The 20,201-nt window shown below is 36.3% G+C and overlaps 1 protein-coding gene across 1 annotated transcript; it reads right to left on the bottom strand.

Annotated features, from left to right (window-relative positions):
- Nucleotides 1-1,527: 1,527 nt before the first annotated feature.
- LOC114456250 (matrilin-3-like) lies at nucleotides 1,528-19,772 on the bottom strand. Its single transcript, XM_028437895.1, has 6 exons — nucleotides 19,490-19,772; nucleotides 13,555-14,130; nucleotides 11,134-11,253; nucleotides 8,971-9,090; nucleotides 7,540-7,677; nucleotides 1,528-2,015 (listed from the first exon to the last, which is right to left on the bottom strand). The coding sequence occupies exons 1-6, from the start codon at nucleotides 19,770-19,772 to the stop codon at nucleotides 1,528-1,530; spliced, it is 1,725 nt and encodes a 574-aa protein (XP_028293696.1).
- Between the last annotated feature and the right edge of the window lie 429 nt (nucleotides 19,773-20,201).

Genomic DNA, 20,201 nt, shown 5'->3' with positions numbered 1-20,201 from the left:
GCAGTGTAAATTAAAAGTAATGCAATATCAAGATATCTATAGCTTATTAAGTCAGATCCAACTTAAGTCATTTTAAACCTTTAACGCTAAGAAAACATGTTTCGGGCCGACTTGAAAGAGAACTCATAAAAGATTTACGTCAAAGAGTTTTTTTAAATAATTATTTACAGGATTATGTTATAGACTAAAACCAATAATATAGTAGAATTTTCATATAATTTCTGATCTGACCGTTATTTGAGGCGTACGATTATAAATGGAGCGTATAGAAAATAGAGCCCATGGTTCATGGAACGTACATTTCCTTGTTCACAAATAGTTTTTTGTTCCTTTTTGTTTTTCTTTTTTGTCCCTGTTTGAAACAAAAAAAAAACAAATAAATAAATAAATTAAATCTGTAGAATATGGATCCAGTTTATACAATGTGGACTGCCCCCCCAGATATTTGCATCAAAATCTTAATATTTTGAACAACATAACTTTATATGAACAGTGAAAACTAAAAACAACAGGGAGTGAACACATTAGTATTATAGATAAACTCTTAGATAATAACAATAGGTTCAAAGTGCTCAGGAATATGAACATGTATAAATTATTGATCATCGTATACTGTGAAAATGACAAGTGCAGTTTTGTGATAATGGATATAGTTTTCATGTTAATACAAAAAACAACTAGTACGTGTGTATAAAAAAGTACACACAGAATTATCAATATCCTTTCTGAAACTGTAGCTATTTCATAGTCCTAAGTTCTAACAGTAAGAAAATAACTACATAAATAATACATTTTTTACAGTTTCAGTTGAATTGGAAGGTAAGACAATAAGGAAAAGCTATAAGTAACTTAAAAAGGTATAGGAAATGATTCCAGCAATTCCTTTTTGTCTTCTTTTTGAAAAAGGTTTCATCTAATCAGACAACTGTTTTTCACATCAAAGCGATCAGCAGATGCCTCTGAGGAGGACTGGCTGTTGACAGTCGAGACAGTTGTCTGAATAAACGAAAGCGTAACAGAACTCAAATACACCTCACGGTGATACTTGGACACGTCATCAGTGATGAACCCGGGGTCATAGGGTGTTTCGGGTCTTTAATCATCAGACACCCTCGCCTGGGCGACCCATCCGGGGGTGATCAGACCCCAACATGTGTCCAAGTGGCACACCACGGATCCGCCCTACGGATCCACAGCCACCTGGAGGCCTTTTCTGTGGCCTCAAGGATGTTCTTGGTGGCTTTTCTCAACTGCTGTCCTCTAATGTCTAGGAGTTTGAACACTCGCTGTAGTGAGTGACCTGCAAAACCCCTGCACCTGATTGTGACTGGTTCACAGCGGGCTCTCCAGCCATCTTGCTGTACCGTTCTTCCTCGAGCTCTGCACGGATCTCGTCTGGGACTAATTGGCGCTTCTCCTTGTCGCGAGCACTGTCGTAGCGTGGCTTAGGAAAGCTACCAAGGCCTGCCCTCCCCATTGCCACGGTACCCACCAAGGTCTTGTGCCTCAGCCGTGTCTCCGCTCTGCTTAGGCTTCTTGTACCTGCCACTTCCTCCCGGTCTTAACAACAATTCCTCCATAGGCAACCTTGACATCTGCGGAGTCCCTGTACATCATTACCTCTCTAGAGCGGGAAACTTTGAATTCTTCCGAGAGTCCACTGAGAGGGAGATGCAGCTTGGTGGATTGGCCATGAAAGGCAATGCTGCTCAAGGACCGAGGGAGCCCCAGCCATTTCCTCAAAAACTTGCTGGTGGTCTTCTCTAGTACCTCTACCGTTGTCATTGGTACCTCGTGGATTAACAGAGGCCAGAGTATTCTAGGTAGGACTCCGTGCTGGTACATCCAGGCCTTCAACTTTCCTGGGAGACCAGATTTATCAATGGCTGTGAGCCAAGAAGTCAGGTCGCTCTTTGTCTGCTGCAAAGCCGCTGCATCCTTCAGGGAGCTGTTAAAGATTTTGCCCAGGCTCTTGACAGGTCTTTCGGTCACCATTGGAATCTTTGTCCCTCCAACTGAAAAGCGGAAATGGTTGGCCACTTTACCTTGTTTCAAGACTAGAGACCTGGACTTAGCTGGCTTGAAGCTCATTTTTTCCCGTGTGATGATAACCCTAAGCCCCTGAAGGAGCCACCTGCACCCAGGCACAGATGTGGTCATCACTGTCAAGTCATCCATAAAGGCTCTTACGGGGGGCTGACGGGTCCCAGATCTTGATTTTGGCCCTCTGCATTCAACCTCCGCCGACTTGACAATCATGTTCATGGCCAAGGAGAAGAGTGACACCGAGATTGTACAGCCGGTGATTATTCCCTTCTCCAGGAGGTGCCAGGCGAGACTCTCGCAAATCGTTGTAATAGTCCATAATGAGGTTGCAACGAGGTTACAGGTTGTAACATATTAAAGGAATTTATTTTTTATTGTTTCATTTTCATTACATTTTATAGAATCCACTTGCATTTTTAAAAGATATATCATATATATTAAATATCATATTATAAAAACATACCACTCACCATACACCTGATCTGCAAACATTTGTCACAATATTTCAGTGAAAATAAACCTTTAAAGATGGTTAATTTAATACTTTATCAGTAGTACTAAGTACTAAATAAATCTGTATTTATCTTTGTGAATTTGAATCCTGAAAATAAATCAGATTATAGATGGAGCTCGTTAGTGAGTACATCTCCTGAGGGCCTCTTACATGGTCCAGGCGGGCTACCTGGGGCCCACGTGCACCATGTTGGTGACCCCTGTTGTAGGCAATATATGACATACTGTAATACATTAATTCCTAGTCAAGAATATTTGTTTTGCACCCCTATATACAGTACACTGTGTGTTGTATTATCTATACATCCATTTCCTATGACATAGAAACTGTACCTTGTATTTAATGTATATTATAGTGTTGGGGTTCATTATCTTTATGACATGGGATATGACCCCTGATATAAAAAAGGTTTATAATCTTACACCAACAGTTTACTGTAAAAAGGCCCTAAATCACACCACAAAGACAACATTTTAATTTGGCTTTAAAAGTTTTATTCAACCTAAATGTTGCACAGTAACATGTTTAAAAATACACAAAATAACAACACATCATCCTTACAAAATATTTATTTTCAGTATCATCAGTAGGTGAAAAGTTTCTCTCTTTTTTTTTAGAACATTTAAATGCACAAACAGTTTCTGTCTGTTGAAACAAAAACATAACACATAACTTTATGATTTCAATTTTTTTTTAACAACAACAAAAACATGGATAAGGATTAAAAAAACAGAGAATTTGGAGGATTTAACAGACTGAATATGATGGTCACTAATAGCGTGGAAGGCCTTCCATCAAGTCCAGTTTCTCAGAGAGATCATCCAGTAAGAAGACTGTCAAGGAGCGTCCACAGTGAACAGTCAGATTGTTATTCTATTAATATAAATATTAGATTAATCATTTGATTGTTATTGATCTAAGGATATGTTTCCTGCTCAGCTCTCCAATGGACGACTGGACTTGTTTCTGGAACATGATCTGAGCTTCACACGTGCATGGATCTTGAGTTATTCCACCTCTAAGTTCCTCTAGAAACAAAAACAAAAATACAAAACAGACAGATAGATAGTTATCATCTTCAGTACCACTATGTGACAGAACAGAGAAATGACCAATTTACTGAAAGACAAACATTGTTAGAATAAAAATAACTACATTTAACATTTTAAAAGAAATGGAGATTCATTCTCCAATAAAGAGTAAACATTGAGGTGTAGCTACTTTTAACCTTTAGACAGCTTTTTGTTCCATTTCTGTAGACATAGAAATGGAATAAAGAAGCTCTCATTCTGCAGTAATATATTCTACATTTTATCTTAAAATGTAGAATATATTACTGTAGAATAAAAGCTTGTTATTAAGTCACTGCACCAATACAAAGATACTGTATATATAGCTACTGCATTTTTGGACTAAAACAATCCAACGTGAACATGTTTTAGTCTGCATCCAACGTGGATGCCATGTGCATCCGATCGTTTCTGACATCCATACACAGTGAGGATATCCTGATACCAACAACAATGAGCATTTCCATATCATCGTTCACCACATACTGTATCACACTCCACACTAGCGTTGTTTTTATTTCCAGCCTGTAAAAAAATATAAACGATTAACTGTTTATTAGCTCAGTGGTTCTCAACCACCGGATAAGAGGAAGAAAATGGATGGATGGATGGATGGATGGATGGATGGATGGATGGATGGATGGATGGATGGATGGATGAATGGATGGATGGATGAATGGATAGATGGATTGATGGATGGTTCTCAACCTATAGAGGCCGCAACCCTCAAAATAAAGGTCCCATAGAGCGGGGACCCTCCAAAATAAAGGTCGCAGAGAGCGGGGACCCTCCAAAATAAAGGTCCCAGAGAGCGGGGACCCTCCAAAATAAAGGTTCCAGAGAGCAGGGACCCCCACTGTAGCTGAAGGTGGTTGAACACAGACATGAACATTGAAGAACAGTCATGTGGAGACAGGACCATCTATAAGGGGGAATAAAGGGGAGATTTTTGGGGTCCATCCATAAAGTCAGTAAAATGATGGTCCATTGTTCTATGAATCTGTGATAACCACATTTATTTATTCATCTGAATAATATCCACTGTTATCCAGGATGTTTATTATTATTATTATAGTCATCTTAAAGATGGAAATCCTGGTTTTAATCAATTGGTTAAAGTTAGAGTGGATTAGTAGCAACATTTAATTTAAACTGGCAAAAAATGGGCATGACAAATCATAAAAGTGGTGAAACTGGAAAAATAAGCATGAAATATGGTGAAAAGAGGCAATAATGGGTCAACATATGTGACATTATGTGGAAAAGTGGTGGAAAGTGTTTGTGAAAATGTCTTGAAAGTGGAAAAAAAATGTGCAAAAAAGCATTGAAATGTGATGAAGTGTCAGAAAAATGTTTTAAAAGGAGCAAAAAGTGATGAAAACAAAAAGTGATGAAAATATATATTTGAGCTCATTTTTCTGCAACTCCACCAATCTCACCATATTTTAACATATATATATATATATATATATATATATATATATATATATATATATATATATATATATATATATATATATATCATTATTCTTAGTTTCTTGAAGGTATCTGGCAACCACCACCCAGTATCTCATGACCCTAAATGGGGTCCTGACCTCAAGGATGAGAACCAGTTTTAGCTGAGCAGACAGAAAGAAAGACTGAATATGTTTATGATGCTATCAGGATGATGATGGTTTTCTTGAGAGATTCCCAACCTTATGATAGTCAGTTTAAACTAAATAAATGACCTTATTGTCATGTACAATCAGAGAATGTCCAAAAGTTTTAAGTTCTTACGTGAGCATGTTTTCTTATCCGGATTCAACACATATCCCATTCGACATTTACAAATATAAGAGTTCCCACTGTTGACACACGTGTGGTCGCAGTCATTGTCCTGCAGGGAACAAACATCTGAGGCCAAACCTGAAAAGACACACTTTCACTTTTGGTACGGATCACAAACAAAACACAAACCAAACTAATGGATTAGTTTAGTGAAGTGATGAGTTCACATGACAGCGTACACTAATGTCTTACGTCTGCATGTTTTCTTATCAGGATTCAACACAAATCCTGCTCGACATTTACAGATGTACGAGTTCCCACTGTTTACACAGGTGTGCTGGCAATCATGTCCAGAACCACATCCATCAGAACCTGAAAGGAGATCATTTGAGATTTCTGACATCATTACATAGTAGAAGTAAAGCTCTTCATGTTTTCTGAACTCACTAGTTTTAGTTTTAGTGCTTGGTCTTTTAGCAGACTGAAAAAGCTTTTAAATGATCTATAAATCAGGCTGAATGTTTCACTCCAATAGAAAACAATGGGATGTTTACAGGCAGTGGGGCCGTGTGACATCATCAATCACATGATTTCAAGATGGAGGAACACAGGCTCTAAAACTATAAAGTAGTCCTGTTTTTTAAATGGTATTTAAATGAATACGATGGACAATAATGTCTTTAGTTAGACATAGATCTACTAATGAGGACATTTAGAAGATTTTAGGTCAAACTTGTAAAAGCAGTGGAAAATCCATTTAAACATTTTAAACTATGACAACGTCAGTAATCCTTAAAAAGATATTTAACTATACATATGCCATAGCACATATACACACATGCATCTGAACCTGAAACACTAACACCTCATTAATTAATTAATACTGTTTCTGAAGATGGAGGAAAAAGCACCATTATGATAGCGTCCACATGTATCTAAATGACATGTTTATATTAAAACCACATTATTCTATGAATGTTCTGGTAGTTATATATTAATGACAACAATAACAGGAACACAGTGTGAGAGAACGGATGAGGTTCCTTACGTTGTTCTGTCAGGATTCAACAAACAGACAGATGTGATCACAGCCACATGTGACGCCTGCTCATGCTGTTTTCATCTACAACTAGTTTCATCACTAGTTTCTTTCCTTTAACTTTCCTGATTCACTTAGAGTTCACACAAATACTCAGGTATTTTTACAGTACGTACACATATCCTATGAGTATGAATAATCTGCTGAGTCAGGAAACAAAGGCATGTATGGGGCGGTGCCGAATGTTAAAGTCTGTCACTTTTTCATCAACGTTCAGCTCATTTTTCTTTTATTCATTTATGTAAAACAACATGTTCTATATCATCATTAAAAATGTGTACACATGAAAAATCTAATTCTAAATGAAAATATTGAATCTAAATCTTAATGTTAAATCTAAAACTAAATGTTAAATACAAATCGAAATATTAAATATAAATCGAAATGTTAAATGTTAAATGTTAATGTAAATGTTAAATGTTAATGTAAATGTTAAATGTTAATGTAAATGTTAAATGTTAATGTAAATGTTAAATGTAAATCTAAATGTAAAATTTATATCTAAACATTAAATTGGTTGCCAAGCATAAACCCCACCAGTCACTGAGTCACAGTCAGTGGTGTGGGTGGGGCTTTGTAATTGACAAGCTCTGACCAGCTCACCTTGTATAATTTCTAAACATTTAGCTTTACACTTGGCGACCGATTTAACATTTAGATTTAGATTGAAATTTACCATTTAGCTTTGTATTTATAATTTAGATTCAACATTTACATTTAGATTTAAATTCAAAATTTAGATTTAGATTTAACATTTAGATTTAGAGTCAACATTTATATTTAGATTCAAAATTTAGATTTAGATTTAACATTCAGATTTAGAGTCAACATTTAGATTTAGATTCAACATTTGGATTTAGATTCAACATTTAGATTTAGATTTAACATTTAGATTTGTATTTCACATTTAGATTTAACATTTACATTTATTTTTCATGTTTACACATTTTTACTAGTGATTTACAACATGCTGTTACATGAATTTAAAAAGTGTTTACATTCTTTACCCCATAGTCATGAGACAGAAGCAGACCACTCACTCTCAGAGTCAGGCTCACACGTTTTTTCATCTGCGTTCAACACAAATCCCAGACGACATTTGCAGGAGTACGAGTTGTTGTTGTTGTTGTTGACACAAATATGTTGACACTCATGACCGTGGGAACATGCATCAGGTCCTGTAAAAGAGACACTTTTACAGTCAATGACCAAATTACGTGCAAAATGAATTACAATTATCATGTAATTGTATTTGTAATTGTAATTGAGTTACAATATATTCATTGATTAGGAATCCTAACAAGGTAATCAATAATTAGATGATAGATAATATTTATTATTGTATTTTACAGCTGATTTAAGACATGGGTCAAACTGACCCTGTTAGCATTAGAGATGCTAACAGAAAGCTAACACAAGAGAGAGCTTACGTTTAATAACGGTAATTTATTAAAGGCTCAGTAATTGTGATTAATTGTAATTAATAATGTAATTTGAATTGATTTTCAAGGGGCGAAATTATTCTATTGTAATTGAAAAATGATTGTAATTTTGTAATTGATAATTATTTACAATTATGGTATATTTATAATTGTAATGTCATTTTTAAAATCTATTGCTCTCATTATTGTAATTAAATTCTAATTGAGTTCAGATAATTGACTTTGTAATTGTAATTGCCATGACAATGCTATAAAAGTTGTCAATTATAATTTAGTTTTATTGGCTTATTTATTAAAGGCTCAGTAATTTTGATTAACTGTAATTAAACTTTAGTAATTGTAATTGGCTTTCAGGGGATAAATAATAATTTTAATCTTAATTGTAATGGAAAATGTAATTAAACCAACCCTGATACCAGGGCAGTTGTTCCCAAAGTTGTCGTGACCCCATTTTTTAAATCACAAATGTCTGGTGACCCCACAGACCTTTTTTACCCTCAAGAATGAGTTTTTTGATCGTTTTTGTTCTACTGAGTTAAAAATACAGAGTCAGGATTCCACACAAAGATATTTTATACTGCATTTTATTACAACTAGATTCATAGTTGTGAAAGTGAAAGGATGGAATACAGTTGTTTGAGACAGTGTGTGGTGTTTTAATTTGAAAAACAATAATAGTTTTACTGCACTGTACATCTATTTCTGTGATAATATGTATTGTTTTTTTGGTTTTTTCAATTGTACAAAATAAAAAAAATCTAAATTAAAAAATATCCTTTTATTCAGTATATAATTTTATTTTATTATTACTAGACATTTCACTTGACCCCATTTTATTTCCAAAAACTCTGCACTAGTGGTTTTAACAACACACACACACACACACATATTATTTATATATATATATATATATATATATATATATAGGTAATTTTTATATTGGAAATATACATTAAGATATGCGATAAAATCCATATTTTAATACATATTAATAATAAAAATTCTAAATACAAAGTTCCTGTTTCTTACGTGAACATGATTTCTGATCTGGATTTAACACAAATCCACGGTGACACTGGCAGACAAAGGAACGTCCAGTGTTGACACATTGATGCTCACAGTTGTGTCCCTGGGAACAAACGTCTGACGCTAAACCTGAAAACACACACTTTCACATACATCATGTCACATCATTCAGAGGTTTTAATCTTACAGTAATAGCTTTTAAAGCATTTATGAATAAATGCTTTTGCTCTTACATTTGCATTTACAGATGTATGGTTTTTATACCCACATTTTTTACTCCACAGGTTTATCTGGCTGATATTCATGTATGTTTTTTTTTTTTTTTGCTTGCAGCCTAGATCATCAGGCTAAAACTGAAAAATCGAGATTCAATGCTATTAGAAAAGGAGTCCAACGCTCCTCAAAGCAGGTTATTTTATTTTTTCTGAGAGCAAACATCTTTTCCATGGAAATAAATTCTATGAGGAGATTTTGCCATTGGTTTATGCTTAACAATTTTTTATCTTTCCAATTCAGTAATATTGTTATTTTTGCTATGGCGAGTGTCGCAAGGATGGATTGTGAAAATAGAAATGTTGCATCAACTGATTATCCACACTGAGAGAATTCCTCTCTCTCTCTCTCTCTCTCTCTCTCTATATATATATATATATATATATATACTGTATATATATATATATATACATATATATATATATATACAGTATATATATATATATATATATATATATGTGTGTGTGTGTGCAAGACAGCAGCTGTTAGCGTTTACAGGCAAATTTCAAACAGCTGTAAAAAAAAAAAAAAAACTCTCTTTTCTCAGCTTTTCTCAGATCAGAATGAAAATTACAAATCTATTAGTTCAACCTCCACAATGTCTAGTTATTTGTTTTACATCATAGTAAGAGTTTCTTCTTCTTCTGAACAAATTACAAATGCTTTTGGAGATTTATCAGTTGCTTTCATACAATTCTCTGCTGTTTTATAACATTATCATTTGCTTCTGTCATGTCAGTCAAAATGAACTGTACTTATAGATGCTGAATAGTTGTTCCCAATAAAACTAATAGTCTTCATTTCATTGCTTAAGTCATTACATACAAAATTCTTTATCACTTTTTCCTGGAAATGTTTCCTAAATTGAACAATTGTTCTCAGGTGAACTTCAGCTTTCACTCACGAGGAGGTGTGTCAAGTATTAGATGTGACCAATGACAAGCCACTTGTTCACAGTCACTCAGGGATGAACCCCATCTATTCAATTCAATTCAACTTTATTTATAAAGCGCAAAATGCAACAAAGTCATCTTAAAACAAAATATAAAGTCTATAGAAAAAAGAAGAAAGAACCAACAAGATCCACTTTAACAAGAATTTAGCGACAGTGGGAAGAAACAACTCCCTATATAAATATATATATATATATATATATATATATATATATATATATATATATATATATATATGTGTAAATATTAACAGTGATGTGAGAAAAGCACCAAAGCCACAGAGAAAAACTGTAAATGTGAAACCACACACATTGCATCTAGACATTATGGAGAGATTGGTCATTGGTAGATGTATAGATGTATAGATAGATAGATAGATAGATAGATAGATAGATAGATAGATAGATAGATAGATAGATGTATAGATAGATAGATAGATAGATAGATAGATAGATAGATAGATAGATAGATAGATGTATAGATAGATAGATAGATAGATAGATAGATAGATAGATAGATTGATAGATAGATAGATAGATAGATAGATAGATAGATAGATAGATAGATAGATAGATAGATAGATAGATAGATAGATAGATTGATAGATAGATAGATAGATAGATAGATAGATAGATAGATGTATAGATAGATAGATAGATAGATAGATAGATAGATAGATAGATAGATAGATAGATTGATAGATAGATAGATAGATAGATAGATAGATAGATGTATAGATAGATAGATAGATAGATAGATAGATAGATAGATAGATAGATAGATAGATTTGAATAATGAGGTCTTATAATTTCCTAAATACGGCAAATATAGTATATACATTATACACATTTTCTATAGCTCATGTCCACATAGTTTTAGATTAGTTTGAGTTTAGCCAGAATAAGTTTTATCATGGGGATAAAAACCTCCGTTAACTTACGTGAACACGTCGTCTTGTCTGGATTCAAGACGAAGCTTGAGCGACACTTGCAATGAAAAGATTCTCCATTTCTGACACAAATGTGCTGACAGTCGTGTCCCTGAGAACATGGGTTCAGTCCTGGAAAAGAAAAGAGAGGAACAATCAAAAAACCTACAACATGTGATGATATATAAGTTCAGGAGGTGCAATGATGGAGGTTAGCATGATGAACCCCATGATGATATTAGGGAGATGGATGAGAAAATGTACGACATACATATGAAGGCAGAGGCTCATTTAAATGTTAGCAAAGGAGGAAAGATGATTGCAAACCTGCCTGGTACGTAGTTTAACGTAGATTAGAGGTTTCATTTATAATATCTACTTACATAACTACTACTACTACACTTATTTTCTCTGGAATTTATTTGGATTGAGCCAGTTTATCTTTTTGATCATTTCTATCAAAGACAAAGAAGAAGAAGAAATAACGTCTGTTGATAATGGAAGATAGAAGTCAGGCTATTTATATTTAAAGCTATCAGAAAGTTAACTTCTCCTAATAACAGCACCATAAGTTTGTGTTTTCCATATTTTTTAGTGAATCTTTATTTATTCAGAATATTAGTTATAACACCTTTATTCGTCTCATTTTTTATTTGTCTTAATTTGTTTATTTATTTTTATCTTAATTTGTGATTTGGATAATTTGACAAAGTGAATTGATTTAAACATGTATCCATTGTTATGGCTGGATGCCATAGCTACCATAATGGCTGATCAATAAGATCGATAAGGTTTCGTTTTTTCAGGAACTTAACTTTGATCTTCTGACATGTTTCGACTTCTTCAAAGGCATCTGCTGATCGCTTTGATGTTTTCTTGACTTCTGTGTAATAATTCAAGCAAGTTATTTGTGTCTTCTTTTTGAATAGTATATTAAGGTTTCATTTATTCTGAAGAAGACTGGCAGTTGACAGTCGAAACATGTCCAGAGATCAAAGTAAGTTATAAAAATGCTGCCTCAATAAATGAAACTTTAATATTATTAAAAAAGAAGACAAAGACAAGTTGGTGGAATTACAGTGGCTGATCAATTGTGCAGCTTTTTAAAATACAGATCAAAACTTTTGACACTAGTGAAATTATGCTGTGGACCCCCAGGGGTCCACGGACCTATGTTTGAGGAGGCCTGACACTGACTCTAACCCATTTTTTTGCGTGATGACATGGTGAATGTTAGTTAGTGATCAGCTGAATGATGCCAAGCTCAAGTCTGACTGTGTTGTCATGCCAACGGATCAATGAGGATGATCGCTAAGCCTGAAGAGCAGCACACTCCTATGAGGAGTACAGACAGCACCATGTCAGGTTTCACCTTTTTAAAGTATTTTCAAATATTCCTTTTTATTAATTATGTAGTAAATCCACTGATCAATGAGTGATCACAGGTTTGTTTTCATCCCAACATAATAATAAGTATATAAAGTAATAAAATATAGCAGTAAATCCATAGGCAGAGTTAAAGATTGTTACCGGGGGTGCAAAAAAAAAAAAAAGAATTAGATGCATATAGAATCTTCAGATTAACATCAACCACAACGTGTGTAAGAAAATTATGCAAAAATAATTAGCAACATAACTGATAAATGTATGTTGACGTGTCATTTAATGTTGTAAATTCATGATGAAATATTTCTGCTTTATTGTTGCTGCAGTACCATAACATGAACTACAGGGTGCAGTGTCGCTTCACCAGAATTATGCATCAGAAGAACAGCGCCAATAAATAACTTGTATTTTTAAACAAACAATAAATAAATTCATTAATATATAGTTTGTACAGTCACTGTGTTTGTGCTTGGATTGAGTGAGTTCATCTTTTTTATCATTTCTATCAAAAAAGAAGAAGAAGAAGAAGAAATAATGTCTCTTGTGCCGTGTGGATAGTGGAAGATAGAAGTTTTGTCTGTCAGACTATTTATATTTAAAGCTATTCAATTTAATTCAACTTTATTTACCGTATATATAACTTGTATTCTTAAAAGACCAATAAATTAATTCATAAATATTGTGTAAATTATATCAAGAATTGTATTTTTTCAAATGAATTTAGGAAAACTTTAATGAAAACTTTTGACCACTAGGGGGCAAATGCCCCGCCCCCCCACAAACTCCACGTATGGATAAATCATGACGCTGCCTTTGATCTCTAGACCAAAGAAGAAGAAGACTTTAAAGAAGAGATTCCCTCTATGGTGCTGCCCATGTGACCTCAGGTCAATGAGTAAAGAGCGAACGTACCGTTGTTTCCTTTCGATTTATTTTTGCCCTTTTTACTCCTATTGTTCTTCCTGCCACCAAGGCCTAGCTCAGAATCAGTGGTGGTACCTGGTGACTCTACTGGCATCACTGCACTCCCACTATCCTCATCCTTACCACACAGGGTCTCCCTGAATTTCAAAGTCAGCTTCTCAATGACACCATACGTCTCCACGTAAAAGACGTGGTCATCCAGAGGAGGACTGGCCATGAGTCGGAGGGAGGACAGATCAGCTCTGGCCACGCCCACGGCGTAGATCTCGATCCCTGAAGCTCGAGCTGCTGCTGATACATCCTCCACGTTGTCCTGAGGCCTCCCGTCCGTCACTATGATGGCCACCTTAGCGATGTTCAGTGAAGCAGCCCGGGCCCCCGCCTCCTTACTGAAGGCTTTCTCCATGGCCGTCCTGATGGCCAACCCAGTCATGGTTCCTGAGGCCAGGGGCTCCACGTGGGACAGAGCCCTCTTCAGGGAGGACTTGTCGGAGTAGGTCTTCAGGAGGAACTCGATCTTCACGGTGCTGGCGTAGTTGACGAGGCCAACTCGAGTGGCATCGGCGCCGATGGCCATGGTGTCCACCATGTCCTGCAGGAAGTCTTTGGCTTTCTCAAACTCAGCGGGACGCACACTGCGGGAGCTGTCTATGATGAACACCAGGTCTATGGGCCGGTTCACACAGCTGGATGGAGTAGCTACAAAACATCATTACTTAGTATCAGGGTTGGGGTCAATTAAAATGAATTAATTACAATTATGGCGTAATTATGATTGTCATTTATTTCTAAAAATCTGTTGCTGTAATCGTGATTAAATTGTAATTAACTTTAAATAACTGACTTTGTAATTGTAATTGCAATGAAAAATTATAAAAATGGTCAATGATAATTTAATTAAAAACTATGAAATCATTTTACAGTTTTATGTATTACACATATGTATTTAACAATGATTAAAATATGTTTCATATCAAGCTTTCCCACATTTTACCATTTAAAAATGAAATAAAATCTATGTTTATACTGACACAAAAAAGCCTCAGACGTCCACACTAAAAATATTACATTGATTATGAAACCTAACAAGGTAATCAATAGATAGGAAATAAACAAGTTAATAGATATTAGTTTTTAGTGTATTTTACAGCTGATTTAGGATCGTTAGCATTAGAGATGCTAACAGAAAGCTAACACACGAGGAAGGTTATTTCAGGCTTGGGAATTGTGATTAATTGTAATTCAACCTTAGTATTTGTGAACGTAATTGTAATTGACTTTCTGAGAATAAAAAAATTATTCTAATTTAAATGTAATTGGGAAAAATGCTGGTCACTGTAATTATAATTGAAATGTAATTGAAGATGGGTAATTGAAAACAGAATTGTAATTGACCCCAACCTTGCTTCGCACTGATGCATTAACAGCAGGGTTGAGGTCAATTACATTTTTCAATTACAATTACGTCTTCGATTATCCATGTTCAATTACAACTCAGTTACAATGACTGGCATTTTTCCAATTACAATTCAAATTAAAGCCGCGAGCGGCGTCATAGGGTCCGATGAAGCGGCCGGGGGCGGTAACCCACGGTCACGTATACCACTGTTGGGGATTTGGGAATTGGCCTGGAGTTGTAAGCGTTTTCGTATAACGGCGTAGTTATGGCGAAGGATTTTCCTGTGTGATCATAGGCCCCTCCCACTTTTCACAGCCTGCTCTATTTGCCATAGCAATGTGCTTCCATCTAATAAGATTCATCCTACAGTGTTTTGAAGTAAACACGACATATCGTCTGTCCGCTACAGCTGCTCGTGTTGGACGACCACAGAAGCGGCGCCCTCTGAGAGCGCAAGGCATTGTGGGTGTTTTTGGTTATCGTTTGTTGTTTGGGGCTGTACGGTCATCATGTGTATCAAATATGAAGCACTTTGAACTTTGCACTCTGGAGTTATAAGCGTTTTCGTATAACGGCGTAGTTATGGCGAAGGATTTTCCTGTGTGATTATAGGCCCCTCCCACTGGCCATGATGGGTAATTTGGTCATCGAGCATTGTTTATGGATGGACAATCATCGTGTGTATCAAATATGAAGCAGTTTGAACTTTGCATTGAAGCGGTATAAGCATTTTCCTATTATAGCGTGTTGATGGCGAAGAATTTTCCAGTGACATTTTAGGCCCCTCCCACTGACCACAGTCTGTTGTTTCTTCAATAGGAATTTGCTCCCCTCTGTGTAGGTTCATCCTACAGTGTTTTGAAGTCAACACGACATATCGTCTGTCCGCTACAGCTGCTCGTGTAGGACGACCACAGAAGCGGCGCCCTCTGAGAACGCAAGGCATTGTGGGTAAATTGGTTATCGTTTGTTGTTTAGCTCTGGACAGTGATCGTGTGTATCAAATATGAAGCAGTTAGAACTTTGCACTCTAGAGTTATAAGCGTTTTCGTATAACGGCGTAGTTATGGCGAGGGATTTTCGTGTGTCATTATAGGCCCCTCCCACTGGCCATGATGGATAATTTGGTCATCGAGCGTTGTTTATTAATGGACAATCATCGTGTGTATCAAATATGAAGCAGTTTGAACTTTGCATTGAAGCGTTATAAGCATTTTCCTATTATAGCGTGCTGATGGCGAAGGATTCTCCCGTGTCATTATAGGCCCCTCCCACTGATCACAGCCTGTTTTTTCTTCCATAGCAATTTGCTCCCCTCTGTGTAGGTTCATCCTACAGTGTTTTGAAGTAAACACGACATATCGACTGTCCGCTACAGCTGCTCGTGTTGGACGACCACAGAAGCGGCGCCCTGTGAGAACGCAAGGCATTATGGGTAAATTGGTTCTCGAGTTTTGTTTATGGCTGTACGGTCATCATGTGTATCAAATATGAAGCAGTTTGAACTTTGCATTCTAGAGTTATAAGCTTTTTCCTAGAACGGCGTCCTGTAAATGCTAACCGTGTACATGACCTTAAATGACACCGGTCAAAAACACAAGGCATGATGGGAAATGTTTCAAAGCAGTCATGACCAAGCTTGGGCACATGTCCTTTGTGTGAAATTTGAAGCTGATCGAAGTTTGTGTGTCAGAGTTATGGAGATTTGGAATTTTTTGCGTGCTAACGAAAATTAGCATTGCATTTTTGTGGCGGCGCCACGACCAAACCGTGACAGATACGAAAATTCTTTCGATAACTTTTCATCTTCAATGGGTCCTATGTGGTGTTGCCAAGTTTTAAGCGAATCGGATGAATCCCCTCAGACTAGTTCACGCAGATGCGTTTCGAGGGCGAAACGCCATTTTTGACCTTTGACCCAAGATGGCTGACTTCCTGTTTGGTTTTGGGCGGGGTCACAATGTAACTTTTTGCTCATTCTGGGCCGAAGACTACATGTGGCGCTGCGTGTGCGTTTTCTGTCCGTTTTTTTTCACGCCACCAAATAATCGAATTTTTCGCCAGGCGCGAGGTGCGTGCAATTTTCGGTGAGTTTTCGGGCGTTTTTAGGGGGTCGAATTAGCGTTCAAAGTGGGGAGGTACATAATAATAATAAATAAAAGCAAAAACAATAGGTTCCTCTGTCCCATTCTGGGACATCGGACCCTAATCAAAGCCACAAGCGGCGTTGTAGGGTCCGAAGGAGTGGCCGGGGTCGGTAACTCATGTGTATCAAATATGAGGCTGTTTGAACGTCGTATATGAGCGTTATGGTGTTTTTCTATTATGGCGGTGCTAAATGGTGCCAGTTAAAAAACCCAGTATTAAGAGAAAACCAGGTAAAAATCATTCAGTGAATTTGATGCGAATCCACTGAAAAATAGCCAAGATACAGCATTTAGAAAGTGATGGTGAAGGATTTTCCGGTGACTTTATAGGCCCCTCCCACTGATCACAGCCTGTTTATTCTTCATCAGCGACCTGCTCCCATCGTATGAGATTCATCCAACACGACATATCGTCTTTCTGCTAGAGCTGTTAGCGTTGGACGCCGTCAGTAAACGCCTAGATTTCTATTTCATTATTTATAAATGGTAAAATGAGAGAAGTGACAGATAGAGGTAGAAGTTGATCTGAAACATATTTTAATAATTATTACCTACATATGTGTGAGACATAGAACTGTAACATGGTTCCCCACGTTTGTGTTTTATTAAAATGTAATTGACAATTACAATTACTAAGTACATTTTCTAAACTCAATTACAATTAATTTCTGATTACATCAGCAACAGCTTTTTCAAACTATGTTTACAATTATAATTACATCATAGCCATAATTTGTCAATTGCACAATTACAATTATAATTGACCCCAACCCTCCCTGATTAACAGACATCATCAATAAACTGGCAGTGACTTCACAGGTATAACCAACATTCTTGTAGGATCATTTAACTGAATGAATAGCGTATTATTATATGTTTTCTACATGTGTGATAAATAGATAGAATGAGAACCTGCACTGGTTCGAACAGCAGCAGCAGCAGCAGCAGCAGAGCCCCCCCGGCCTTGTTTGGTCCTCCATATAGGAACAGCTTCTCTGTTATGTTGCCATGGTGATTGGAGCTCGTTTCTCTGGCGCTGATGCTGATGCTGATGATGATGATGATGATGAGTGAACTCTGGGTGAAGAGCCTTAGAACCAGAACCAGCTTGGTTCAAAGTGGGAAAAGCACAAAGAAAGAGAGAAACATCAGTGAGTCATTGATTAACGCATGAATTAAAATGAACTAATATATTATAGCTTTGAATATTCAGTTTACTTTTGCAAGTACTTTTAGATTTTATTTTTCCTAAAGTCATGTTACGATCTCCAGAAACCAGCTGGATTTAAAAAGAAGAGATAAAAGCATCACGTTCAAACTTTGACAGCAGAAAAGTGCAATTATTATAATGTGTCAGGGTATTTACAGTATATGATGGACTCATTCAATAAGAAATAAGAAATAATAATAAAGCCTCGACAGAACCCACAGTCTACCACAGTGGTTCTCAGCCTGTTCAGCCAGCGACCCCCAAAATAAAGGCTCCAGAGAGTGAGGATCCTCCAAAATAAAGGTTCCAGAGAGCGGGGACCCTCCAAAATAAAGGTTACAGAGAGTGGGGACCCTCCAAAATAAAGGTTACAGAGAGTGGGGACCCTCCAAAATAAAGGTCTCAGAGAGCGGGGACCCTCCAAAATAAAGGTCTCAGAGAGCGGGGACCCCCACTGTAGCTGAAGGTGGTTGAACACAGACATGAACATTGAAGAACAGTCATGTGGAGACAGGACCATCTATAAGGGGGAATAAAGGAGAGATTTTTGGGGTCCATCCATAAAGTCAGTAAAATGATGGTTTATTGTTCTATGAATCTGTGATAACCACATTTATTTATTCATCTGAATAATATCCACTGTTATCCAGGAACGTTTATTATTATTATTATTATTATAGTCATCTTAAAGATGGAAATCATGGTTTTAATCACTAATAAAATGGTTCAAAGTGAATAAAAATGGTGGAATAGGAGGTGAAATGGAATTTTAAAAACCACAGAAATTGGTTAAAAGTTGCAAATTAAAGTGGATAAAAACAGACAGAAAAAAAGGTAAAAAGAGTTCAAAGAGTCAATATTGGAACAATAAGTTTAAACTGGTAAATAATGGGCATGACAAATGTGAATGTGGTTAATTGGCATAAATAAGCATGAAATATGGTGAAATAGAGTTTAAAAGTGACAATAATGGGTCAACATATGTGACATTAGGTGTAAAAGGTTTATAAGTGCTGAACATGTGTTGGAAATGGGAAAATTGTGCAGAAATTATTGAAATATGATGTAGAAGTGTCAGAAATGTAGCAAAAAATACATTAAAAGGAGCAAAAATATGGCAAGAAAAAGTGATGAAAATAGGTTAAAATATGGAAAGTTTGGTGAAGTTGTAGAAAAAAGGATGAACAGTAAAAAAAAAAAAAAAAAGCAAAAACGGCAAATTGATAAAAAAATTATTAGTTTTTTAAAGACATCTGCCGACCCCTTCCCAGTGTCTTAAAAGCTAAGATCACATAGCGGTACCTTTGGACTCCTTCAGACGACCATCAGTCCTTGTCTGGACTCGTCTTCTCTGCTGGGATTCTTGGATGCTTTCATGTCCAGGTGGTGCATGTTGGTAGATTTCTGCACTGTGTGTTTCATCAGAGGCTTGTTCCACAGATACAAAGTGATCATAGTCATGGTAGAGGTCCTGTGGGTGCTGCTGGGAGGTGGGTGAGGACAGAGGACCAAACGGGCCAGGGAAGGAACCCAGAGAACCCAGGATGCTGGTGATGAAAAGGAGCGTCCACACACTCTGGATCATGTTGGCTGCTCTCAGGTGGGTGTCCACCTCTGAGACTGACTTTATAAGATCTGCTCCTCTGACCACAAGGTGTGAGAACCCAAACCAACCAATCCCAACAGGGCAAACAAACAGCAAAGTAGTCTTTCTTCAAATAACCGTCATACTGTAGGCGTCCATGGTTCTGATTTATGTGTTCAAGACTATTTCATGTCTGTTAGTTTTTGTCGTGTGTGTGTGAAACAAAGTGTCAAACACATGATCTGAAATAAACTCAGAAAAGTATCAACTTCAAAAAGAAAAGAGTTTTGCAATGAGATCTGAGATCATAAGATTATTCTGAACTTTCTGTTTTAATCCCTAAAGTTGGCATCCCCAAATGATTTTACTGTAGTACCTTTCTCATTTTGGATCTACTGCTGCCCTCTTGTGTTTTATTGTGTGTAATAC

This window comes from Gouania willdenowi, chromosome 22, assembly GCF_900634775.1.
Source record: "Gouania willdenowi chromosome 22, fGouWil2.1, whole genome shotgun sequence".
NCBI classification, from domain to species: domain Eukaryota; kingdom Metazoa; phylum Chordata; class Actinopteri; order Blenniiformes; family Gobiesocidae; genus Gouania; species Gouania willdenowi.
The sequence above is the reverse complement of the archived record's forward strand: the minus strand, read 5'-3'. Positions and strand labels throughout refer to the sequence as shown.

Bases quoted from the DNA above. Each gene is read 5' to 3' on its own strand.
- LOC114456250 (XM_028437895.1), bottom strand. From the start codon at position 19,772: ATGATCCAGAGTGTGTGGACGCTCCTTTTCATCACCAGCATCCTGGGT. The intron at 7,678-8,970 runs GTAAGAAACAGG...TCTCTTTTACAG, and splicing joins AGATCAGAAATCATGTTCAC to GACCTGATGCATGTTCCCAC. The intron at 2,016-7,539 runs GTGAGTGGTCTG...TCCGCTTTTCAG, and splicing joins GTGTGAGCCTGACTCTGAGA to TTGGAGGGACAAAGATTCCA.